We start from the raw sequence: 27,789 nt of genomic DNA, 5'->3' as shown, positions 1-27,789 counted from the left end.
CATGGTTCTCCCACTTCTCTTTTGCCCCAGATTTTTCCTTCTTTTCAAAGTCAAGGAATTATTTGACTCAGTGCAAAAGAATTTCCTATTCATGAAGTAATATTCTGAGATCTCTGTAGAAAACTTTGTTCACCAAACACATGGGTTGGATATTTACAGAGCCTGGCTTCCCATCTGACCAATTTAGTAAAATGGAGACCGGAAACTACTGCTCATCCAGTGAATACAGCTAGCTCCAGTAGCATTATTATTGCCTCTTTAAAAGGATAAAGCAAGAAGAGGTTCACTGAAATCTGCCTAAAAACAAAGCCCAACTCATATTAAATTTCTCACTTAGTATATTGGGCTCAAGTAGAACTTTTATTGTGCTGGCATGACACAGTCTAATACTAATGCAAATTGACCTAATTGTTGTGATCCAAAGATCACCAATCAGCATGTCTCTTCATAAGGATTTCACTACCATTATGTTCTGACATACCTCCTCCCATTGTGAAATGTCTTCTGTTTTGCACAGATCATGCATTTCTTATTTGGTTTCTCCTTTTATCCAAGTAACAAGCTCTTTGTTTGTCAAACATAACTCACTTGAAACAAGTTACTTTGAAAAAATAAAGAACAGCTTTATTTGAGAAGTAAGGATTACTATGTAGAAGTTGGAGACCAAAATGCAAAAAGGAAATAGTACTACAAGCATTTTTGAGCTTTACTACACCACAATGCAGTGTCAAGAAAAATGCAAAGCAACTTATTTCATGTGTAAAATTAAGTAAGTAAACATTTTGTCTTGGAAGGCACAGTCATTTGAGCTTTGTCTGCAATGATTATTATTTTGTCTCATCTGCAAATTTTACACAAAGTATTTTAAATGAAACAATACTGATTTAGGCAAGGAAATCATAGAATGGCTTGGGTTGGAAGGGACCTTTAAAGGTTATTTAGTCCAACCTCTCTGCAGTCTTAAACAAGATGAAGTTGCCCAGAGCCCTATCCAATCTGGCCTTGAATGTTCACAGAGATGATGCATCTACCACCTACCTGAGCAAACTGCTTTAGTGTTTCACCACTTTTATTATAACAAAATTTCTTCCTTGTGTCTAGTCTAAGTCTACTCTCTCCTAGTTTAAAACCATTATCCCTTGTCTTACCACAAGTCCTACTAATGTTTTCCTCATCTTTCTTACAAGCCCATTTTAAGTACTGAAAGTTAACACAAAGGAATTGATTTGTGAAATGATGATGGCCTGCAGAAGGGACTTTTATTGAGCATATCTAACTTCACAAAGCATTTCTAAGTGTGCACATGCTCTTGTCACAGTCTTCTACGGTGCTTATGAGCTTCATAATGAGTTAGCATTTCCTTTTCTAGTATATATTAATCAGATTAGAAAATACACTGAAAGGTAAGATGCGCCACTTACAGTGCTCTTCCCAAACTAAGCTACTATTATTTTGCTGGAATTGCAGTTCATGCAGAGAAAGAGGGAAAACAACTTCAGCTTAAAGAGAGGAAAACATAATGTGATATTTAATATAGTAAGTTAAATAGGTCAGTTAAGAAGAGATTTCAGGTTACATTTTTCTGCAAAAATTACACCTTATATACTCAAGAAATAGAAGGTGGTGGGGGAGACACATTGCAGGAGGAGCTATATATATTGGCTGCCATTCTTGTGGCAATTTAACAGGGAAACTGAAAACTTTGTTATTTGCAGGCAACTCATGTAAAAACAGTGTCTTAACAAGTTACTCTGCCTTCTGTTCAATCATGCTAACCTCTTTTCACAGACGTTTCACAGAGTTTCCTAACTCTTCTTTTTCTGTGTGTAGATTTTCTTGTTCTAAGATAACACCTTTGGAGAAAAAATCATGTTTTTACATCAGCAAACATCTGTTGTTTTTCTTACTAAAATAGGATAGCTCATACCCTCTGACAGCAAAAGCTAAAATAACTTCTTCAGTTCTCCACGTGATTGCAATGCAAATAATAACTCTACTAAAAAGCTAAAGGCCAGTGTCCATTTTAAATAACATCTCTATCTAAATAATATTTTAACAATGCCTTTCTTCCCTCTTTTTTTTTCTGCCAACTTTTCCAGTGTTGATTCAATAGCTCTTTGTTTTGGATATTTGTTTAAAAGATTGAATGTGCAAGTAAATACCAGGAATGTCTAATTTTACAAGTAGACTTCAAGGGCAAAGTGAGATTGGTAACATATTTGTTTTTTAGATTTAAAAGTTCCAATTTTAATTACATTTTCCTATATTAAGATAGAGACTCATAATATATGATCACTTACACTGGATGTTTTAATTTTATTATAAGAACAAAGGCTATAGAGTAGTATAGCCCTTGGAAAAGCTGCATAGTGCAAATTAAATGCCAAAAGCTCCAGTAAATGGAAGCATCTTGGACATGAAGAACATGTGGAGCACAAACACATGAAGAACACCTGCAACGTTGGTTTTCTAAGTGTTCTTTGTGTTCCAAAAGCTTTTAGATATTTGTATATATCTATAATGTCTGTGTAATGTGAATGTGAAAGCTAAAAAATTACAGTGTGGTAATATAAATACTAGTCAAGCTTTATTTCAAAATTCATTAGGAAATCACTTAGTACATCCAGCTCTGTGTAATTAAAATAGGATAACTGTCCAAGCAAGGAATGAAGAAAAGAAACCCACATAATAAAGAAACACTGAATTTTCTCCAATACTGATTTAATTATGACAAGATATTAATGAAGGATATTTCAGAATAAGACACAGTTTCTTTTTAATCCAATTTTTGTACCTATACCACAGCAAAGTACTTCTGATAAAAAAAAATCATTTTCAGTGATGACAACCACACTTACTGCTAGTTTGGAATTGCATTGCCTACTGCGTTTGAAACTTGAATTTTGCTTTTTCCTTATAACCTCAAAAGTGCAACAAATCAACAACTGTGACAAAAGTGACTTAGGAGCTAAGAGGAATGAGTGTAGGCATAAAGCTTAAAGAAAAAACCTTTTCTGAAGAGAAGCTCACATAGTATTACTATATCCTACACAGCACAGTATATATTTGAAAGATTAGGTTGCATATTTTAAATACTCTAAAATATATTAGGGATTTCAAAGCACTATGATGAAATTCTATCTGTACCTGGTTCAGAATATTATTTTACTAATAATTTCCAAGAGAAAATTGCATAATGTTTGTTTTTAAATATTCTCCAAAATAAATGTATTTATCATGCCCAATATGAAAAATGCATATAGAGAATACCTTCTGTAATCCTGAACTCCTCCAGACCCTTGAATTTATAGTGCTGCATGCTTAATAGCAGCATAATTAAAGTCTGTGAATGGTATTTCTTGACTAATCCATTCAGTACCAATAGCAGAGCCAAAGAGTCCTAGACATCCAATTCTACAATACACAAGGTTTGGTTATTTTATTGATATTCCTTTCCACTGAAAATATTCATTACCCATTTCTACTATGAAGATGAACAAGAAACAGCCAATTTTCCCCCTGTTTAAGGCGTATGTCAGGGCACAGCAAAGGTAGGCTGCTTGGACTGGACAGTGGAGCTGCAAGCCAAGAGCCACAGCAGGGTGGGCAGGGCAAAGCTCTCTCCGACAAGAACACAGTGCCATGGCACCTGAACAAAAAAGAGAGCAACCAGGGCCAGCTAATGTATCAATGACTGCCAGATGGGGCTGTAATAACAGGGCAGATCTGAGGTCAAGTCAGAAAGATGGGTCAGCAAGGCAGGGCTGAAGAGATGATGATAACCAGACAGTGCCACATAGATAGATCAAGGCAAGGTTATAGTAAACAAGGCAGGTGTGATTCAAGCTGCACCAAGTGTTGTCCCAGCCCAAGCAGCAAAACCTCTGGGAGAGCAGGGTATGCACTCTGGCCCTTGACATAATACTACATTTCAATTGCTCATTGAACTTTCCCCTGCCTCATTTTTCCATCCCTGATGGTGGCTTTGCAGACACCTAAAGAGATGATGCCAAAACTGCTACAAAAAGAAGGCTAAAACAACAGAAATAACAGTGATGGCCAATATCAATTGTTTCACTGACCTAACAGCCTTTGGAATAACTAGGAACACCAATGTGGGAACTACTCTTTGCCTTGCTATTCTCATAGAAAATCACACTCCGAAAAAAATGTGCACAGTCCCCTCACTGAATTACTGTTGAGTTTGATGTATCCACTGTATCTACAGCAATGATAGTACAAAAACCGCCCATTTGAAAAGTGGTATTTGAAGTGCATGTGGCTTGTAAATTCTTAGTATGAATGACTTGCACAAAGAAGAAATATATTCATCTTCTTCAAAGTGGAAGGTCTTGGTGAAAGATACAAGTCCGTTGCAAGTTAGAACTCCAGAAAGTATCCGGAAATCTCCTGGAAATTGGAACATGGTGCTTCAAGGTTCAATGAAGAATACTTCAACCCTTCTAACCTTATTTATTGTCTTGTCTAAATTAAAAGTATTTCCTATAAAAGATTTTCACATATTCCATTCATATAATTGTGAGTTATTTAAAAGAAAAAAATACTAATTCTGACAGGGAAGGACTGCTGCAATCAGAATTTGTTTGACAGAATCAATGTTCTACCTAAGTTTTACAAGTGATTTGACTGTGGAAATGAATGTTGAAGTCTCCTGTATTGATTTGACATAAAATTGAAAACAGTTTTTCCATTGTAGCCTTTAAGAATGACAGATGCAGCAGGAATAACGATTCTCTCTGCTTCCTCTTCTGAACAAGCAAACTTTGGTAATGGTTAGTGGGCCACTAAGATACATGACCTCCTGAACTCAGCACCAAAAAAAAAATTGGTTTTTTGATGATTAAATAAGTGTGCTTGAAGTGTGAGGCCCATAACGTCCAATTAAATGGACCTCCTAATATTTCTCTTTTAAGATTAATTCCTCCATTAAAGGTTTTCTATGTAAGACACCAATAAAGCTGCAGGACATAAGCAAAAAAAAAGGGAAAAATTTAAAAAAAAAAGGAAGAAGTAAAAGGAGGGGAAGGGGAAAGCCCCATCTGCTAATAACACTGATGACAAAAGACTCAATTCTGGTACAGTAGCACACAAAAAGTACCCATTCATTTTTATGTATTGCTTCGGATCCATTATATATTTATAAGTCCTGAGCCAGATGGTAAGAAATTTTGGCAGCTGTCAGATGCTTGTTTTCCTATGCAACACAATGAATTTGTTGTCCAAGAAGTGAAAAAAGCGTGATATTTTTCCAGCCTTACCTTCTTTATTTATACAGCAAGCAAACAATCAACTAGGAAATAAATCTTGGAACATAATCTTGAGGAATTTTAACTAATATTAATGAGCAATAGGGCTTAGTTTTCCATAGATACACAAACACAAAAAAAAAAAAAAAAAAAGCTTTGCATTTAGTTTCTTGAAGGTAAGTTCTGATACAAGAATATTTACTACCAAAAAGTAACAATTTCAAATCAATTAATCTTTATTCAAGGTAAAATTAAGCAGAGAGGAGGAGTGCTTATGCACACATAAATGATAGGAGCACTAAATATTTGTCATGATTTTTCAAAGACACCAAAGTTAACACCACTATAAGATGTAGCATTTATAAGCCTATTGTATAGGTTTATTGGGAAAAATTTTATAAAAACACCATAATGGGAGTCTATGATTTAGAAATAATATTTTTAGAAGTGTTTCATTGTGTATCAAACTACACAATAATGTTTGTATTTAAAATCAGAAAATAACTCCTGGAAACCTTTTTTTTTTTAGCATTACTTGACATCACACAGAAGTGCTACTCCACGCAGTACCCAGTGCTCTGGAGGCTGTCGGGTTCTAAGATCCATAGCAGCAATGTAATTAAGGTCTGTTCGACTGCTCTTTTTGTAGACTGGACATGAATACAGACGTGGATCCTTTGCAGCTGAAAAGACAGAAGAGACATAAAGAGCAATTAAACTAAGTTGAAAAAATGGGGCCCTAAGGGATTGATCATAAGGCAAATGGAAAACTGAATCCAAGTTCAATAGTACTCTGCCTTCTATTTGCTATTGCCAGTTGAAGGACATACATGGTTTGAAATCTTTAGGTTTAACATGAGCACCTAGGAACTGATGCAAACCAATATATGTAAATGGACACTAGAGTAATTAGTGTTCTTATTGGTTCAATCTGCCCACCAAACATTACTTCTTATCAATGTATTATGCCAAAATAAAATTTCCCTACTTTTGACCTGGTAACTTACAAACTTAGTTTGAAATATATTTCATATTTGAGAGTACCAGTCATCAACTACTTCACTGCAGAATTAGAACAGTAGTCAAGTCATTCTCAGTACTTCAGTATTCATTATTTAGTATCTTGGCCGCTGATCATGCCTTTTATAAAACATTAGCTATGCAAAATAGCATGTTAGCAAGACTTGCTTTTAGGGATGGAATGCTTTTCAACAAAGTTTTCCAATTTTATGTTCTTCAGTGGATTATTCTGTTCTGTTTTATATCCGTATTCAACAGCATGTCCTATCCTATATGCAAAAACTCATTACATTAAGACAAATTACATATTTTCCCAGCACTGTCCTTGAGCCTCCTAAGTTTTCTTTCCATTCCTTTACCACCTCAAAGACAAAAGATCTCCCACGACCTCACTCCACCTCTTGTTTGCTTCCATGAGCTCAAAGTCAGACTTGTCTGGGAAGAAAAGTTTTTATAAATATACATATTATATATGTGTGTATACATATGTATTTATATATATATATAAACATATTATCTATAAACACAATATATACCTGCATATGTATATATGTATATGCGTGTGTGTGTATATAATCCATGAGTATCTTGTATGTTGTATATACACATATACATATATTTTATATATATATATATACAAAAATTACGTTCAGTTTTGGTATGAGTGAAAGATTATTTAGATTTTTGTTATGGAGGCTACACAGATCATGTATAAGAAAAATGGCATTTTAGGTCTAGGACACATATTGTCAATATGTACATACAGCTTACCTGTTATAAAGTTCTTAACACCATTAAGACCACATGTAGAGACCTATCTAAATCTTAGGAAAAGTGCCTACTATCAATTATGAAGCAAGCCTGAAACATATTTTCAATGGAAGTCTAGGAAGTCTTCCACCTTGAAAGAGATTTGCTATGTATAGAATGATTAGTAACAGCCTCACAAAATCCCTGCAAGCCCAAAAGATTCCAATGCAGTTAAATAAAATGTTACCTTGAATCCAATGGAAATAACATCCTTTACAATACTGTTACTTACTGTTATTCTCTGCATATATCCTTATAACTGGCATCAGCTCAAAGAGCACCTTGGGCTTAGATTCTGTCAGTCTCATGTTTCTTCTGTCCCAACCAGCTCCTTCTAAATACAGCCCATACACGTAGACACCTTCTGAAGGAGGGCTTGTGATATCATCCTTCATCCATTTGGTGACTTCATTGCACAGCACTACACTGTCAAGAGCCCATCCTTTGTTAGCTCTCGTTATTTCCTGCCCAAACCAGACAAAAGTTAGGTGGTTAAATTTTCACATGACCTCAGAACCCTTTTTCCCAGCAGTTATTAGAAATAAATTTTTATGGTCATAAAATATCATCTTCAGTACAAAAAAAAAAAAACCACCAATCCTTTACAATATCCATGTTCACAGAAGTCTGACTTTTCTCTAAGGGAATGATGGCATCGCACTACAAGAAAGCTTTCAGTACTTTTGCCACTATATTTGATTTTAATTTCTTTCTATTATATAAAGTATCTTAAAACGATACCAAGTAACACAACCACTGAATGCCAATGGTAGCCAGCTCTTGTGAACACAAAAATTTCACATATTTGATGAGATGAGAAAACATTACCTCCATGTGGTAAGTGAAACATATTTTCTGGAGTTACCTTCCTTTTCCTGCACCTCTACTCTTCAGTAACTGTATTCTTAATGAGTAAAAACTCACTCAGCTATAAAGCTATGTAAATAGACTGCAAAAAAAAACCTGTTAGTTGATGCACTGGACAACACGCAACTCTCAGTTGCCCAGTTCTAGACTATGCCATGCAAATAAGTTGTGGCAAACCCAAGTTTCATCACGGTCTTCCAATGGCTTCAAAAATCTTTCTTTGAAATAACTGGAATGAATGCTTGCCCTGTACTGCAGTTACATGGATGATCTAAAAGAACTCAAGATTTATAGCTCAGTGATCATTGTGGATCTTTCTCTTTCTCACATCAAAGCCCAGAAACTCACTTTGGTATTTACTTGGCCTATTAGGTTGTTACATATCCACAGTTCCTTTTTACGGAACCAGAAAATTCTGTAGTTTCCAACTGTTTTGGGCCCTGCTAGTAAACCTTTTCCATGAGCTTGGATGCAAAAGACAGTCCCAGTTTAGGACTGTTCACGCAAAAGAAATATTTTGTTACATAATTCCAAGGCTATGTGCCTGAAATTTTAGATCACACTACCCAGACCTTCAGAGTAGGAGGGGATATTTTTCCTACATCAAAAATCTTCATTCTCTTCTCCAAAAGTTTGGGCTTTTATTTTCCTGAGGTCCCATTGTATTTTCACCTGAGTGCTCTTTTATAATTTTTCACATTCTAGATGCTTACTGTCTCCAGTATGTCCCTTTATGCTGACCAACACAGGCATTTATTGTTTCCTTTTAAAGGAAAAAAGTTGCTGAACAGCCAAACAATCACCAAACCAATGTACATGCATTAGCAAACACATCAAATATTATTCTTCTATGCATTAATAAAAAGGAAAGTCTTTCCCACTTCCTGAAGAAAGACTTAATCAGCTACTGAACAGCAGCAGTGAAATGTAAGACTAATTCTGAATAGCTTTTCAGCCCAGTCTCCAGTCAGGTAAGTACTGAACACAGAACATAAGACATGGGGGGAAAAGGCAAATTCATGGGCTTAATGGCCATTCTCAGAGATATCCCAATGGAAATATGAGACTTTATGTTTTTCTAGTCTACCTTAATAATGTTGTGAGGTAGCCTCTACTTACTTGGGCCTTGGTCAACACAGGACACATAATTTAACACATTAGTGGTTGTTATACTAACCAAGTATGTGTGAAGGGAGAACAGTTCACTCAGGAAATGTTACACAGTCACATATCTTTCCATGTGTATAAACTCATCCTTCATCAGACAATACATTTTATTTTTAAAAGTATGTGAAAAAATAAGCAGAATAAGACTTCAAACACAATTTACCTGTCTCACTGCAGTTAAAAATCCTTGCGGATTAAAAAACCCTGTCATCCAGAAACAGTTGGGTCGACTTTCAAAAATCCATTTGCAAAACTGGTGGTTTCTTTCTAGAAGCTCAGTAAACCAGAAACCAAGTGTACTGGAAGGCCAAGATGCCTAAAAACAGTAAACATGTTTTAAAATAGCATACTGCTGTCAAGAAAAGCTACATCCTCCCATGGTAATAAACAATATATTATTAGCAAAGCATATTTGAAGATCATCTTAACTTTAACCTGATGCTTAAACTTTGCGTCCCACCGAAACCTGAAGGAAATTCTTTCTCTGTTTAAATTCATGTCTACTATTCAATTTACATGTTTAATGCTCTCTGTGGAATTGTCCATTTTATGACATTTTTGCAAGGTTAAACAGCTGTATAAGCTAAAAAGAAAAATTGCATACATGTCTTTATAATTGAAAGGTCAATATATCAAGACAACATGATTTCTGTAAGACTGTTCTGCATTTTTATGCTTCTGAATAAAACCTAAGAAAAGCTGAACTTGGACAATGGAGAGATATAGCTGTGTTGTGAAGCATCTGTTTACATCAAGTTTTTCTACCATGAAAACACTTTGTCAGTACAAACAAAACAAGCAAACACCAACCAAAAAAAACCCCACCTTTTCTTTAAAAAAAAAATTCTTCCCATCAGTTGCTGTTAACAGGTCTAATTATCCCTGAAAACAATTTCTCTTCCATAAGGAGAGGCTGAGAGCTGGGATTGTTTAGCTTGGAGAAGAGAAGGCTTAGAGGAGGCTTAAATATGTTTATATCTCATGTGGAGGAGAAAAGACAGAGCCTGATCCTTTTCAGTAGTTGGAGAAAAAGCAATGGGAACAAGATGAAATGTCAGAAATTCTGTTTCAACTTAAGGAGTTTTCTGTTTGGCTGGTGGTTGATTGATTGGTTGGGTTTTACTGTGAAGGTGATCAAATAGTGGAATGGGTTGCACCTCTGTGATTCTGGAGGCTCCTGGGAAACCTGATTTAACTGAGCCTGCTTTAGAAAGTGTGATTAAACTACACTGTCTCCACAGGTCCTTTCCAGCATCTACTATTCTGTAATTATGTGGCAATTGCTCCAAGTCAAAGTGCACTGATTTTGACCAAGATGAACAGGCCACCTCTACTTAACCCAGATAAGGATGTCCAATAATTATATATGTCCAATGAATAACACCATCTTAGTCATTAATGTGGGTGCTAATTTTAAAAATCCATCATCACATTTTAAATTTCTCTCCTCTCCCTAGGTTTTCATACTGCCAATATGTAAAAATGGCACATAGCTGCATCCTTCACATTCATTTCAGTTTTCATAAATGAAAGAAGGTTTGTTTTGAGTATGTTTAATTTAGCACAAAATCTATTCCAGCAGTTGCACAGCTCTGATTAACACTTCTGAAAAACAGTTTGAAAAAAATGTTTACTCTAAGTCTGGCAGTTTTATCTAGTCTTCAGAAATAGCTTTTTTATTTCTTTCCAGAACAAGTTATGTACACCTACCTTTTTCCAGCTAGCAGGAATCCTTCCATCATACATGCAGTCTAAAGCATCCCTCAGATTTTCACTCATAACTATTGTCCCATCAATGGCAAGTTTTAGATCAGTCAGAGTGCTTCTCACTAAAGAAATAACTCTCTGCATTTGTTCAATCTCCTGTCGCAAAAATATGTGCATAGGTTGAAAAGGTCCCATGTTCTTTAGTTTTTCTTTTACCTGTTGGTAGAAAACCAAAGATCCTTCAATAGAAGTGAAAAAAACAAAATTGGATTTATGTCAATGTTAGGCCCCAATGTAATCTTTGAGACATAACATAATTTATTTATGAGCTTAAATGGTCAGTTTGGCGCCTCCCGTGAATTATCTGTGAGAGAGAAACACAGGATTTGTTCCAAGAGGAATCTGTGATGTTCAGACTGGCTATGTTTTCAGTCCAAGTCATGATTTAGTCTTTGAGCTAATGCCACTGAAAGAGCTTGTAGGCTGTTTACCTTAGTTCAAAGAATTCAGCTTTAGTTCCAGCAAGCAGTTCTGAGGTTCTTTTTGAACAAACCAATCAAGAGTATTTGCCCCAGCTACTTTGCTTCAACACAGCAGCAATGCCTGGGAACTACCACAATACCAGGCAGTCTTGTATTCTAACCAAACTCACTGATACATTTTTAATCAAAAGTGTTAAATTAACAAATAAACAGCTGCATGAACATAACTAGAAATTTTATAGTGTCAACAACCTCTGTTATAAGCTGATGATCCTACCTCCCCCATTGTGCAAATGACAACTTAAGCATTAACAGGTTTAATATTTCTGAAAAAGTTCTTACAAAAGCACTTCAGCACACATGTAATGACTTCATTATAAACATTAATAGCTTGGCCAAACTTCTTTAAAATACAAAATATTGCCTGTATGAATTGATTCAAATATGCTTTTAGAAAAGTTTCTGGGGTTTTGGGCTTGTTGGTTTGGTTTTTTTAAATCCGTAAAAGGCAAGATGGAGCAAATGTTTTTGCCAGAATTTCATTCACTCACTTCAAATGGTACATAATCAGCAGGAAGTTTTTCCAGCATATCATCAGCCAGTCTGGCTACAACTGCCTCTCGAGTTTCACCTCCTCCACCAGAGCTATCTTTAGGCTGAATACTGAGGATGGTGTCCAATACATCTCTGGAAACTTTACTTTGGTAGGTGATATCCGCATTGGGGTGCAAACCAAACACCTCTGGTGTGTCATAAGCAGGAAGGCTCTACATAGTAAAATATAAGAAGAGTACAACTGGAGATTTAGAAGCAAATTTAAAAATAAATCCCCCCCAAAAAATCCCCCAAAAAAAAAACAAAACATAAAACTCAACACATAACAAAACCAAATAAAAAACAGGAAAAAAAAAACTTGATTACTGTTAAGTAACAAGCTAGATTTCTTCAAATAGTCTTATGCCAAATAACTTGCTGTGGTCTATTTGTCATGCCCCAGTCCAAATCACACCAAACAAATTGTGTTTTAACAATGATATGCTATTTTAATAAAAAAATTTTTACTCTCATATATCTAGACATTTCATTTCAAAGAGGTTGTACCCAATGTCTGGACTCCATTCTTTGCCCTCTTGAATAACTTTGTGCCTTTAGGTACATCCCACAAGCAAAACACATGAAAAAGAAAATGCATATTACTGTCATGAAGATGATAACATTGATAACAATAATTAGCTGTCATTAATAGATGTGCAAACTGCTAGAAATCAGTTTAAAACTCTGTGAATGAAAGACAAAATACAGGTACTCAGAAAAAAGAGAAAAATTATAGGGAATTAGGAACTTATGAGAAACAAGTGATTAGCTTTCATTTACCAACCTGTATGTACTGAAGGTATTGATCCACCATAGTACATTTGGGTATGCAGTATCCTTTGTAAAAGCTGAATTCCTGACTGAATGTGTTTTCACTGAACCAAATCTTTACAAATGTGTTCATGAGTCTTTTGTCAAAGTCATCTGTCACACGACCACCATACTGGATCTCACCTATCATGTAACAAACAGTACTCCAAGAGATCCCCTAAAACCAAGCAGAAAGCACTGACTTCAGCCAATCCCCTTCTTATTTACTTAGATCTGCCTTAGAAAAAACAGCTGATGTACCATGTCTGTCCCACTTGAAAGAAAGTTACTTTCCTATTATTCTTTTTCATTATAGTCTTGCATTCCCAGAACACCTGCAAGGATTTCTCGAAATAGAATTCACCAACAAATTCAAGAGCATCTTGAAGATAGCAAGAAGGTTACATATATATTTGAATTCTCCTTTCACTTAAAATGCCAAATGCAACTTGCTCTGCCACAGACCTCTCTGTATGACAACTGACCATATGAAAGTGAGAAACATAGGAGACATTCTTGTATAATCATTTAAAACAACTTTTGATTTCTTCATGCTGCAAAGTTTGGGGGGGGGGGGGGGGGCAAAGCTTATTTTTACTCAAAATAGATTTAAACAAAAGAGTATTTGAAATATCCCTTTTTAACTAATTGACTTAATTAGAATTGAAAAGAAGGTCTATACTGCTAAGGTTTACATTTCTGAGATGGATGGAAAAGTGGGTTTTTTTTTAAATGTTGAGGTTAATACAGAAATTAAACATGCACTGGATTACAAGTCTAAGTCTGCTGCTGTAGAGACAGATATACTTGAAGTATTGAATATTTGTGGTAAAACAATAATTTAAAATCACTCTTGTCATTCAGTTATTAGGAAGCATTTACATACATTCCACTACTAGAAAGACCCATCATCTTAATCCACCTTTCTCACAAAATCACTAATTACCTTCTTGGTATCCATGCGATTCAAGTGGTTTTGAACGAACTGCACCGTAGCATTGAAATCAGCTTGATTAAACTCATAGGGAATATTCCAACCCAGAGAGCCAAACTTGCGTCTTTCCTGAACGGTGGAGTGCAGAAAGGCTACAGCAAACAACAGTGGTTTCCATTGCACCATTTTACTGGCATCTAATAAATCCTGGCTGACACCTATTGATTGCAAATGGGCTTTATGAGAATCACTGTAATTGTCTTGTTCAAAATTACTTGAAATCAGGGCTAAAATATCACTCTAGAGGTATTCACTTGGCTCTCTGCCTTTCCCAAGGGTAAATTATTGTCCCACAAAGTGTTCTGTGCTGGAGACAGTTTAAAGCATGTTATTATATTGTTCAAATTAAAAGAGTAAACTTCAGGGAGAAAAAAACACAATTTGCTAATAGTTGAATTCACATCAAGTTGCTTTCTGCACAGAATCCTTTATGTAGCGTAAAGAGCAATTGATAGCCAACCATATCATTTTTCTGCCAAAAGACAGAATATTAAAAATTCAAACACTTTGAACTGACATACTAGAAGCCAACCTGAGAAAAGGCATTCCCTGTTTTGTTATCCAATTAATTCTGACAAAAGAATGTCAGCAAATCATCTTCTTAATTTTCAAAACAAAAACTAAGATGTGCCCTGGCATCATTGTGAACAGTTCCTCATATTAGCTTACATTTACTACCAGTTTAACATGACTACACAATAGTATCACAGTCCAAAATTTAATTTTAAATCATTACCATACTAGCACTCACCACTATATGTTCTCTTTAGTCCAGCTCTGAGCCCTTGAGGTGGTTCATTGGTAAACTTAATCGACATTTGAAGAAGGGTGATGGGGAATTGTTTGTGAATGTCAGTTGTCATCCACAGTCTAAAGCTTTCATGAACAGTCTCTGTCTCTATTACAGTGTCCATTAACTCATCCAGAAAGTCAAGTCCAAGGTGGCAGTTTTGCAGAAGTGCCCAACCTCCCTAGTTTCAAACAACAGAATTTTAAAAGTTATCAAGGTTGTTCAAAAACTGAAATCACTCCTTGAAGGGAGCTAAGCTGTGGGCTGTTTCTTCTGAAGATGGTGTTAGCTTATTTGGTTTTTTCACCTGAACAAGTGGTTTCTACTTGTCTCATCTGGTCTTTTCAAATAGTCTCTACCCTTTCCATTTCAATACATTTAAAACATAACTTGTCATGACTACAGTGCTGATAGAAAATGATAAATTTTGACTTACATAAGGGAGCTCAGGAGTAGCTCCATAGAGCAACCTGCTAAACCTTGTTCCTCACAAGTGTCCCAGGCTTGGAAAATAACCAAATAAGCATACATAACTAATCTACTACTATCAATCAATAGATGCCAAACATTCTTATATTAATTACCTTAGTTCTTTTATAGGCATCTCATATACCTCTTCACTAAGAGGGCTTGTGAGGCAATGTAACTGCATTTCTCTTAACTAAACAAAAGGTGCTCCTTTGCCCTGTTTTTAAATGGGTTTCTTCTCATTTGATTGGTCAATTAGTTCCTTATGTGAAGTTATCAAACAAGAATCTGAAGCAGAACTAAAACAGGTTATATAAAGAAGCTCATAGAACAGGAGAGTGAGATCAGTATTTTTACATCAGCAGGCATAGCAGTAGTATCACCTGATGCACAAAGCATGCCAAATTGGAACATCTCAAGTTTCTTATACACATAGTTTTGTTCTTTAATTCCTCTTCCTGCAAAATGCCTGTGCTACCAGACTGTCCCTCACAAGTCCAAATTCAGACTACAGTAATATGAAACAACTTGCTATACTACCTTGTTTTTCTCAAGTTTATGTAACTATCAATTGCATATTTGGAATTCATTTTCTTCATTTAACAAAATACATCCATATTACTGAAAATAAAAAATTGAAAATGTAATCTGAAATGCCTACAGAAGAATATTTACTGGTAATATAATCAAAAAAACCCCCAAAAAATCAATTCAGCTATGTCCATCAGTCTGCAATCAACTATAAAACTGCATTTTATATGAAAAGCACTCCATTTTCAATGAAAAGTATCTGCTCAGTATCAAGAAGCTTGTTATAGCAAACCAAAGGAGTGTGAAAATACAGTTCTCTTGCTTAGGACTCTCATACAAATAAACTTAGGGATTTGCATCAGCATTAACTACCCACCAAGTAACATTATCCCATGGCAGGATTTTTATTTCTAGGTGTTTAATATAGAGAGGAAAATGTTCATATTTTTGTTGCTTACATGAGCCATTGTTTGCTGTAGGAGTTTACGAGCGTGGATTCCTTGCCCCTGGCCCATGGAAACACAACACGTTTCTGTCTTCAGTCTTTTTCCCAAAGCAATTATTGAGTCCGTAGGATCAGAGCCCATGGAAAGAAAGCATATGAGGGGAGTACGTGGATCTGACTCTTCCCATGTTTTCTCCAAGTCCAAGACAACTCCCTCTGCATATTTCTCCCCCATAGTGTCAGTGATATATTTTCTTGCCTGTATTAAAAAGGGTAAATTTAACTGGTGACCTAACCATTTTATAATGCTTTCTTCCCAGTGTAAATGCTACCAAAAATTCAACTGAATACCAAAGGCTGCTAAAAATTTATATCAAAAATACAAATACGCAACAAGTTTATTTTTCCATGTCAGCACATCATAGTGTCTTTGAAGCTGTTATTTCTTACAGCCTTATACAGCCAGTTAATTTTTTCAATAATTATTATATTACATATATCTGCATGTATTTTATATATAATAACTATAATTAGAGTATAATAAAAATAATAACTTCTCTAAAACTTTAGAAAAATTTTAATGATTTAAGGATATCTCCATTAGATAGTGCAACTCTTAGCATCAAAATCTAGAAAAATAGAAGAAAAGGACCAAAGATGGGCTCCAAATCACTTAGGCCTTTCTCACCTCCACAGTTAAATAAGCAATGAATTAACAGTAGTAATGATTAAAATAACTATCACTAAGTAGATTATCCAAAGGAACAGGTGAAAACCATCTCTTATCCCTTCTTTATTTATCTTTTAAAATTCCAGATTATTATTCTTTTTCACAAAGAAATAGAAAAGGCTCTTTCAAACAGGTTGAGATCATCTTTTTTGTACTTTCCCCCCACACATCTCTTGTCTTGGATAAATCTTCCCCTTAATACCTCTGGGTTACCTCTCAGAGACAAAAGACATTCAGCATTGAGCATTTGATAAACTATCAGTTTTCATAAAACCATCAAAAGATGAATGTTTACCTTGCCCCAATAGCAGTAGAGAGGAACTAATCTTTTGTGATCTGTTTCAGACACATAGCATACATCATAGAGGTATTCTTTATAGAGTACTGCTGAACATATTGACTGCAGTACACCAATTACTGGTGAGATTTTCTCTGAATCCAATCACAATGTCTAAAGATTTGTATCAATAAAATTAATACCACACTTCCAATTTCAGTAAATCATCATTAATTGCTCTGAATTGCCAATAATTTTATCATTTTTTGGTCTTTTGTACTGGAAAAGAACATAAAAGTTAAAAATAGGCTTCTAGAAGATTCTTTTTCTTTAAAAAAGGTCTATTTAATAAACTTCAGTTCTGTAATTTTTAATAGATGTCTTTAAATTGAGAGCTTTGAGCAGACTTTATTAAAGATTTTTCTAAAGTGGTTCTAATTCTTCCATGCAAGAAATATTTTCTTAATTAAATCATTTTCAATTTTCCCTCAACCAGTCAAGTTCATTAAAATATTGGACTTCAGTCGAACATGGGGACACTTCTAAAATTCTAGTGAGTAAGCAAGGACAGCCAAAAGTATCTTCTGAACTAATAAAGAAAATCTGGATAAACACATATTATTCCAGCAGAAATCACCACAGTGATATCCACCACAGTGGATAATATTTGCTCAATATATTGGAATAATTTTGTTTTCACTGCCCTTGTAATAAATACATAAATGGTCTGAAAAGAATTTCAGAAAATACAACATAAAGGTCCATTGCAAAAAGGTGTTTAGCATTATATAAGATAGTACTAACCTGCAATCTGAAAACTATTATTCTAATGATATCTGAATAGACCATCTAGGCTATATAAATATACCTGAGCTATGGTCCTGTCAGGACACCAAGATCTGATAAGAAGAAGATGTCTGAAGGAGTCCAGAGATTGACCATAGCCACTAGGCACCAATTCCTCTTCGGGATTCTTACTATCAAACCAGAGTTTCCACTGTTTCTCTTCTCTGGAAATCTGCAATTATACAATCAAAGCAGCAAATATCACTAAACAGACAAGTCATATTTGCACTGCCACTAGGTCACAAATTTTTATGAGTCAGAGACATGAAATCCGCACCCAAGCATTTGTCTAGAGATATTCTTCCACAAATTTAATAAGGCTATTAAAAATGACAGGATAAAATATCAGATTATAAGTATACTATTGTAGAATGCAGCACCCTGGAGTATTCATATTCTGAAAACAGGAGCTACTAATCAGTACGTTATAGTCTGATATAACAGCATAGCTATGTCAGAATATGGATAGCTAGCCACAGACACAGCTTTGAGAACAGCAAGTACACAATTACTCTCCACATGAGAGAGCATGTGGAGCATGTACCTTCTCCCTAACATTTACTCCATGTAACCAGAGAAATACTGGAAGAAGCATCATAAAATATAGTGTAAGAAAGCACAACATGGGTGCAAGATAATGCAATAACTAGAATAAAATAAAGTTGTAATGTATTAATTGGGCAATGGCAAGCTGAATCCCAATCCAAAAATATTATAATTTTATAAAGTGTGAACACTCTACACTATTCTTATTTTCCTGGGAGTGGTTGAGTTTTTATATCAACATCGGTTGCTAAGCAGTCAGGGCCATAACTGTGGCTATTTGCTGCCACTTTTGTTACTCTTCCATAAAATAAATCAGTTTCCACCATATGGCTTGATAGCTACCAGAAAATTACTCATTAAATAAGAGATCAACTTTCAAAAGCTCTTACGTACTTGATCAAGAATATCTGAAAACTCTTCAAGCTTACTGAGCTCTACCAAGTTCAACCAAGTCATATCCAGAATCCATTTAGCCGGCTTAGAAGGACAAGCTTTAAGGTCTACGGAAGCACCACCTGCAAGAAATTGAAATTAGTTATTAGTACTGTTGGAGAGACAAAGAAAAATAAACAAAATAAGAGGGAAAAAACAAATACAATAATCCAGTTTTTAAATCATGATGTTACAGAGGTTTTCTACCTTACAAAATCATGCCATATTTGATTAAGCCGAGTTTGCAATTTGGTTAGTTAATATTATTTTTTAATATTATGTACCTTAAATAGAAGTATTGACCAACTTCTATTTTGAGGCTTTACTGGTTTTTTGTGCAATGTGCCTGGAAATAAAGGCTTTATGGGAAAAGATATTCTGAAGATTCAACATGGAAAAATTCACACATATAATCCATAAATAAATGCTGCCTGTAAACTGTCTTGAAAAGCTAATACAAAATTGATCCAAACTTTTAAGTGAACTCAGTGTTTGTATGCAGTTAAGACCAAAGCCATGACCTTGTTATATGCAGCTGAGACTACTAAGTTCTTTTAAAATGTTAGCATCATTTTCTGCTCCTATTTGCTGCAGTTACTCTGTTTAGTACAATAATGGTTTTTCTAAGTTAAACACATACCTGATGATATTTGAGCAGCAGACCACAATATTCCTTTCAAATTCTCATGATTACAAAGATATATTCATCAATATTCAGTGTGCTGCTATAAATTAGAACAGCCATACAATGTTGTCTGTCACCAGATCAGAATGATAAACACATATTCTTACAATTGAGTGGTTTCTCATGTGCAAAAAGAAAGGAGCATGCTGGCTAGGAGATACAAATACATAAATTTTCTATAATAATAATGTGCTCTCCTTATAATTCATAGTTCCCACCTTTAATAAGTGTCAGAAATTCTTCATGCTTCACTCTGTTTCTTTGTATATCAATCTTCAAAGTAAGCAGTAATGTGAAAAGAAATTTGTGCTCCTCATAGAGTCCTCGGGCAGTATATTTGAATACTTCATAAGTCATATGTTCAATAATATTGGTAACCCTCTTGCTGGTTATAGGGCTCTTGGTAGACCTGTTAGAAGAAAGGTCTGCAGTTGAAAGTTGATTTTCTTAGGCTTTATAAAAGGGAATACTATGCAAAAGAAAAAGGCCATGGTCCAGTATTTTCAAAACATGAAAAATAATGGATCACAAACAGAATATCAGACAGCAAACTGGAAATAACTTCCAGATTGAAGGAACAGCAACAACAAAAAAATCCTTTCTTATCAAGTCTTTTTGCCCAGCTGAAAATCAATGCAGTATAATGGTTTTTTATTATCTAATAAATTTTGAAGGACTGTAAGTACATTAGAAGGGTCTTTGCCTTGCTAACTGACAAAGTTTTATGTGTATTTAAGCTGACAATTCCTGGTCAAGACTGTAAGAAGCAAGAGTCTTCTTTCTGATATTAGTTTACAATAAAACTTTACTGTACTACAGGCACCTCCAGGACTGGGTAAATACAAATTATACTTATTGTTAGCTAAATTACCTGGCTAGGGAGCGGTCAAAAAGCCCCAAAAACTGTCGAAGCGACGTCTGATACATGACATTGACCATGCTCATCTCGGTGATAAGGAAGTACAAGATGCTACCTCGAGTTGCAACTGAAGAGAGGGAAAGAAAAATTTGTTCAAAGCAGAAATGCAGAGCTGAACTCTTTAACTCTCCAAAACATGTACACTGATTTTAACACTAATGATAACTGAACATCTTCAAGTTTCTCTATTCTTTTTTGCCAGAAAAATAATAAAATCATTCATTTTATCCTCATGTATACATCAGGGGGAAAAATATCTTTTCTGTAATTAATGTAAACTATGTAAAGTCCAATTTTCAAATACAAGCATATTTGGAGACCTGCAATATTGAGATCATCAGCAGAACACATAAAAATTATGACTGTTTAAAATACTGTTTAAGTATCCAAACAAATTTCTTTTTACAGACTTTTACAAGATTCTCATAAAATTCAAATGAACTATATTGATTTAACTTACCCAGCACTGATTTAACTTCTTTTCAGTAGTCATTCAGTTTTAAATGCAAAGGTTTTACAAAATCTGCAATGTTTCTGGTACACTAACTGTACCATCTTACAAATTTCATAGAATGCAGGCAATTACAGAGAACTACTTTTCGCCCTGTTTTTTTCACATTATTACCTGTCAGTTAAAAGACTCATGAAATTTGTTGACTGTAATAACGAAAGAATAAATGGTGAAGTATTCATCAGAACAGATATAGAGAGTACTTAATGTTATATAAGCTCTGTCAACATGTTGAACTCAAACATATACTTACCTAAACACCCTAATGACTGATATGCTTGTTTATAAAGCAATGGGAAGTCTACAAAGAGAACAATTCACTCAATTTTGTAAATTCCACATGAGGCATAGCATTGACTATTTTCTCCATTATAGCTCAATAGGACATCTCCTGGATACATTTTACTTACAGGAAAACACAGATCTCTCCCACCAATTTTGCTCTTCCTGATCTCATCCCACAATTTCTCTTACCCTAAGTATTGATGTTTTAAAAACATGGTCTAGCTATTTGTCTTCTCTGACTACCTTCACTCACCAGGTCTGTACTCTTCGCGGGCTGAATTGATCTGTACTTCAGTTTCAGCAGAAGTTTGCAGTTTCTGTGTTACTTCTTCAGCAGTCTTCTTAGTGTTATTCAATACAATTAGTAGAGTCTCATCATCTGCCAGAGAACTCTTAGTGCTTGTAAGTCGAAATAAAAGGTTATCTTCTAGGTCTTTAATCCTCCTTTTGTTCAAAGTCACGTCTTCAATAAGATCAGTTCTTTCTTTCTCTAATTCCTATTGGATTTCATGGTAATATTTGGGAAACAGAAGAGCAATCAAAAATAATAATAAAAAAATTATCTTAAAAATACTCATCCTACTAAAACAGTGTAGGTCAAGACTAACTGAATTAATTTGAGGAAAGAATTCTAGTGGTATTTCTAACACAAGATAAATTGCCAGAATCTGAACCTGCTACATAAGTAGGCATTAAAAAATAATTTCTACAAATATTATGGAAGATGCTTGTATAATGCCCTAAAAGAACAACAAGTTCACAATTGTTTGTCTTTAGTTTCAGAAAGGAAAAATGCAAACACCATTCCAGACATAGGATTTTATGCCATGTAATCTTATCCTCATTTATGCCTTGCTTTACAATTGCCATATTGAAAACTTAGTCTCAATAGCCATGCTTAGTCATCAAATCAAGCATCAGATATTTCAAGAAGTGCCAATACTCCTCCATCAAACAGTGATAATTTCAGCCTCTCACTAAAATGCTTCATTGATTAAGAAAGTATGAGTTACTTCACTAGAATTATTTATTTTAGACATTTAGTAATATAATCTGGGTGGTCTATGTACCTAGATTCTTTTCCAGTGCCCAAATATAGAAGATGGATAACTGTAAATCGAGTTTTACATTAAAAAAACAGCTACTTGAAATCTCTAGAAAAATATTTTTCAGCTATAACAGTCCTTTCAGTTCATTCTTAAAATTAATCTTTAAAAATAATACAATATAAATTAGTCCTTCAGAGAAAAAAATCCTTTACTGAAACATAACTAAATGTTTCAGTACAGTGAAGTAAAAAAAAAGACAAGAGAGAGAATGGGTTAAGAGTTTTTTGTAAGATAAGGTTAATATTAATCTTACAAATGAACAGTAAGTGAACCAGTTGGTAGAAATATTTGTCTAGATAAATATGGATAAATATCTGTCTAGATAAATACTTCACAAAGTTTACGGAGGTCTGAATTATTTTAGCAATGTCTCTCCGAACTTGGAAGTTTCGTGTTCACTCTGTCATTGCCAAGTCCATTTCCATGTTGCTTACTGGCTGCTAATATTCCAGAGAAATAGGGACAACATTAAGAAATACATGACCTCTCATATAGCACTAGAGATATAATAGACCTGAACCCTTATCAAGGCTTAAGGAAAGGTTTTACTCCCCCATTTGAGTAGTCTTCATTTACACAGCTTTGAAAAACATATACAACTTTCAAAATTTTTTTTTATTTTTTCCACATTCTAAACTTCTGGTCTTCTCAACCTACATTCTCCTCCTACATTCCTACTTCAAGCAATTATTTGTTTTCAAGAATGCCCTTTAATCTTAAAAAGGAAATTAAGAAGAATCATCTTATTATTATCAGATTTAGAGTTTTTTTTCTTGGTATATTGAAACATCATCATCATCAAGTAGAAAATATTTAGTGGGACAATAATTTTAGAATAATGCAAATACAACATAACTTATTAAAAAGATTCTGGCAAAACCTGATGAAAATACACAAGAAAACTGCAGTTATATGCATTTCAATCAACTGCTGCTTTGTGGAACTGAAGAAAAACAGGTAACAATTTCATGAAGCATTTTTTCATGCAAGTTTGATGAAGCAGAGACTTTTTCTTAAAAAATAGCATTGAAAGAAAGTTATCATCCAATTAAATATAATAATTAACATACTGCACCAAATTAAATTTCATGTTTTGCTGAGCTCAGAAAATTTAAACATAGTTTAGACTACAATGCTTCATAAAAACAGAAAGCAATTCTCCTCACAAGAAGAGCCTGAGAAATAAGTTGGAAACAGAGTTACCAAGCTAAAATGAAGTAACCCTAGATGAAAACCTTAATGAAAAAAACAGTTGTCTATTAAGCTCTTAAAATGCTTTTTGCAGATCAGAAAGTGTAAACAGTTGAAAGCTTTCTTCATATCTTCAAAAATTTCTAGTCAAAGCACTAAGGATGCAGAAAAAATAAGCCAAGTTACCACATACATAAATTCAAGGAACTTGCACCAGAGGCTATTTCAAATCCAGTTTTATGGAGTTCCTTTCACAAGCAGATGACACTTTACCAACTGTACCAAGGAATGCTGTTTCTTGGTAATATTCATAAAATATGAAAGCTGCTACATAGCTTACATCATCCTGTCACAAAGTGATTCACAAGTAAAGGAATTTGTATCAACTATTCCTTACAAAAGTTCAGCTTTTTTCCAGCAAAAGTCTTGATAAAAGAATGCAAAAGTTCAAAAAGCTGTAAAGAATTTTTGCATATTATAACCCCACTACTAATCTGACTTACCTATGACACTAAATAAACAAGTTTTTTGTCAAATTACATAACAGCCAATTTATCAAAATAATTATATCATTAGAATATCATAAGTCATACTACCTTCAGACATATATCAAATCTTTCAAATCCTATTATTCCAAGAAATATAGTAGAAACAAATTTATACAGATATACCAGCTGCCCTTGACCTTATGCTTCACTTGTATCTTGCAACTGGTTTAACATTATGGTGGAAAATAGCAAATCAGTATCAGTGTTCCTATCAGTAAACAGTTAATTCTGTGAGCTATATATGGCAAAGATTCTTTTAATGGGCATAGCAGACAACAGAGAGACTTTGCAGAAACTTTAAATACCATGCTGTAAACACTCCCATTTCTTGCTAGAGGTCTAAACCTCATTCATTCTAAGACCAGAACCATATAAGACATGGTAGAATGGGAAGAAGGATAGAAATGTGCATAAAAATCTTGAAGAACTCTGATTTCAGATAAACACTCTCTTCCCTTTCTGGGACAGAAATTCCACACATACATTGTAACACTGGATGTAACCAAGCAGTCATACCACTCAAGTCATTTGGCAAACGGTCTCACAATAAAATAATTCCACCACTCTCCTACCAAAGGCTGCAGAAGGTAGTAAGAATCCAGACACTTATGTGAGAAACCCCCAAATTCCCAAAGATGCATCATTAGACATCATAGGAAAGTGTTTGGATGGTGTGATGTATTCAAATTGACTCCTTAGGAAACCTTGAACCACAAGGTGTATAAACAGAGGCCAAGAAAACTGCAACATAGTAAGTATATTCTGTTCCCCTGCCTGTCAAGTGGTCCACTTGTCATTTATCTTGAGGAAATATTCTCAGGTGGTTTCAAACAAAACAGTACTGAGTATAACACTCTGACAAGCTGGTAGAGAAAGCACACTATGTCCATTTATTAGACATTCCCACTTAGTGACAAAGAGCCCATTGAATAGTAGAATAATTTTAATTTGGAAGGCAACTACAGAAATAACCTAATTCAATCCCTGCTCAGACTTAAACAGCTTGGTTGCTCAGGGCAATGGCCAGGTGAAGCTCGAACCCTTCCAAGAAGAGAAATTCAACAAAATCCTTGATTAATCTGCTCCTGGGTTTGACCCCTCTCGGTGTAATTATTTTTTCCCTAATGTCTAATCAGAATTCTTCATGTTCCAACCTGAGTGTTACTTCTCCATCTCCTTCTTGATTCCTCTGAGAAAAGTCAAGCTCCTCCCTTTTCTGTGTCCTCCAAGCAAGCATACAGCAACAGCAAGGACTGGAGGAATTTGATAAACTGTCTTCTGGAGGAATGTACTGTATTTCAAGGCCCAAGAAGTGAATTTTGGCATAAGGCTTTGTGAATATACACATCACAGCGTGTTTTAGATAGACAGTGATAATTTCATTACAGAGTGGGTTGACAAGCTATCAATGGTTGAAGAGAAGCTGATGGTGCAATGAAGCTGTCTGACAAAAAACAGACCTTAACAGATTGAGTGTGATTTCTCTCACAAGATCCACGCAGTGTTTGGGAATGAAATGCAACTACTCAATGTGAAAAAGACAACTGAGTCTATTAACAAGAAAAATCTTACGCTGGCAGGGCAGAGGGAGGTGTTGGAAGGATGGGAGTACCTTAACAGATGCCACAATAAGGAAACAAAGATATTTCTGTCATTCCTCTCTAGTGAAGGTAAACTGGAACTATTGCCAAAATCTCAGTAAATACACCAATAAATACACAGTCATAGGTGCATAGTGTTTCTTATGACATGAACATTGCCTGAAATTATAGCCATAGGGATTAGCTATTCCATAGTAAAAAAGGTACCAATTAGCCTCCCTCCAGAACTGCAGCTTGATTGGGACAGGCATCTTCAACCTGAACTTCCTCAACTAATATATCTGCAATGTCAAAATGATATCAGTAGGTAGCCCATTTTCCCTTGGAGCAAGGAAGTAACTAAGTCTGAATTCTTTGCATTAGGTTATGTTGCCATGAGCTCCAGGGTTTGTAGAGAGAACATCAGTTTTGATTTCAGGTCCTTTTGCTTTCACAGGCCATTCTCATGAGGTTATAACTCATTGAAGCAGGAAAAATAAGGTTAATACAGTACAGTTGCAACAATAAAGAGACAGAGAAACATCCACATGAATGAGTCAATTGCTTATGTGCCACTTTTTAAACCATTACAAATAGGTTATATTAAGAATAATCACAATAGAGAGAGCCAGAAAGTTACCTAGCAATATGGGAATAGAGAGTAATAAATTAAAGTAAAACATTCTACAGGTAATATAAGAAATACAGACAGGAAAAGAGATACAATAAATTCTTTTACCTGCTTCTCTGTGAGAATGACTCTGCCTAAGAGTTGATTTTCAAGACCTTTCATGGTTACAGTAAAGTCAATGATGGAGGTTTGAGCACTAATTTCAGGAGAGTAACATGGATTTGGCAGTTTTGTAGTAATGTAAAGTCTGAAGCCACTCATAACATCCACTTCCTTATCACCAACTTTGACCTCAAGAAAAATTTTAAAAACAAATCTTGAAATAATAAGAGCCAATACACACTTTTTCAGACATTGCATATAGGGGAAAAGGTTACATTTTTCTGCTTAAAGGCATAAAAATCCAGTTTTAAATCATACATCTGATGCAAACAATTTGTTGAGACCAGTCAAGGACCACCTTAAATGGCCCTTTCAAAAATTATTTCAACCTCTAAAAATTGTTATAAGCAAAGGAATAAGGAACTCTATGCATTAAATATATAAACCATTTGTGAACTTAAACCCTACCTTATTTTTTCTTTCATTAGCATTAATCAAGTTTAAATGAGTCTAATTTTTTACAGTCCTATATTTATTAGGAGTTCTTTTGCTAAGGAGAGGTTGTAGGGAGGGGAAGGGAGGAAATGGGAATTTCCATATGTTTGCTCACTTGTTTTATTTTTACCTTGTTGGCTGAACCTGTTTTAATGATGTTTCTTTCCAAAACATTATCAAGTGCTGGGTCCAGCTCTTCTCCAACATCTTCTACTAAAAGAGGTCTTCCCAAAGAAAGGCTGTCTTCTAAGTGGTTTCTAAAATACTTGTGATTCAAAGAAGTGATCTGAAAACAGAAATGCAATACCTTAGTCCCTTTTACCAATCTTTTTCTTAGTTTGATATTTAAAAATTATTTCATTTTCTTTAAAGTACTGCCAAAAGCTATGAAACTGTGAGTAGACTAGTATGAATACAATGATTGTGAGCTCAAGGAAAGGTAAAATCAGCATACCCTGTTGCCAGAGCTCATGGAATGCAAATTTCTATTTTGCAGCTGCCAAGGTAGAAGGAAAGCAGTGCTAAGCACTTCCAATTTTGATATCCTATGAGTGCAACTACTCAAGAATTTCACAGGAAAAATTCACAGGAACCTTTTAGCACCTTCAATTTTATCTTGGATAACATCTCCAAGTCAAACTGCAGCAGGGTCAATTCCAAGATAAGTATTTTTCTGTGATTTTTTTCACCCTTGAAAATTAGAGGTTTATATGGAACAGGACCTTAATAAGCCTTTGCTTTAAATAGTCCCCAGTATAACTGGGATTTTCAACATGTTCAAAGAGCACAGTCAGCTTAGACTTTAATAAAGCTGTAAACAAACTAATAACCATTTTTATAACTAAGCAACCATTAAAGGTTTCCACACCTAGATAACAATCGGCATGAAAGTGGTAGTTATATTCACAGACCCACTCTTTTATCACACCTCAAACTACTTCTATGGATTT

The 27,789-nt window shown here is 34.8% G+C and overlaps 1 protein-coding gene across 1 annotated transcript in view; it reads right to left on the bottom strand.

Annotated features, from left to right (window-relative positions):
* Positions 1-5,747: 5,747 nt before the first annotated feature.
* Positions 5,748-27,789, bottom strand: part of DNAH5 (dynein axonemal heavy chain 5) — a 116,415-nt gene continuing 94,373 nt past the window's right edge. The window contains exons 64-79 of the mRNA XM_059470251.1: positions 26,970-27,125; positions 26,351-26,533; positions 21,437-21,680; positions 20,340-20,454; positions 19,687-19,877; positions 18,745-18,866; positions 17,828-17,977; positions 15,966-16,211; positions 14,470-14,689; positions 13,671-13,876; positions 12,699-12,902; positions 11,872-12,087; positions 10,842-11,054; positions 9,295-9,447; positions 7,330-7,561; positions 5,748-5,950 (exon numbers count right to left, since the gene is read on the bottom strand). Of these exons, the coding sequence (XP_059326234.1) occupies positions 5,799-5,950; positions 7,330-7,561; positions 9,295-9,447; positions 10,842-11,054; positions 11,872-12,087; positions 12,699-12,902; positions 13,671-13,876; positions 14,470-14,689; positions 15,966-16,211; positions 17,828-17,977; positions 18,745-18,866; positions 19,687-19,877; positions 20,340-20,454; positions 21,437-21,680; positions 26,351-26,533; positions 26,970-27,125 (3,003 nt within the window). The 3' untranslated portion in view covers positions 5,748-5,798. The remainder of the gene's footprint in view (positions 5,951-7,329; positions 7,562-9,294; positions 9,448-10,841; positions 11,055-11,871; positions 12,088-12,698; positions 12,903-13,670; positions 13,877-14,469; positions 14,690-15,965; positions 16,212-17,827; positions 17,978-18,744; positions 18,867-19,686; positions 19,878-20,339; positions 20,455-21,436; positions 21,681-26,350; positions 26,534-26,969; positions 27,126-27,789) is intronic.

The sequence above is a fragment of the Ammospiza nelsoni genome, chromosome 1, assembly GCF_027579445.1.
Source record: "Ammospiza nelsoni isolate bAmmNel1 chromosome 1, bAmmNel1.pri, whole genome shotgun sequence".
Classification (NCBI taxonomy): domain Eukaryota; kingdom Metazoa; phylum Chordata; class Aves; order Passeriformes; family Passerellidae; genus Ammospiza; species Ammospiza nelsoni.
This window is presented reverse-complemented; position numbering and strand designations above follow the sequence as displayed.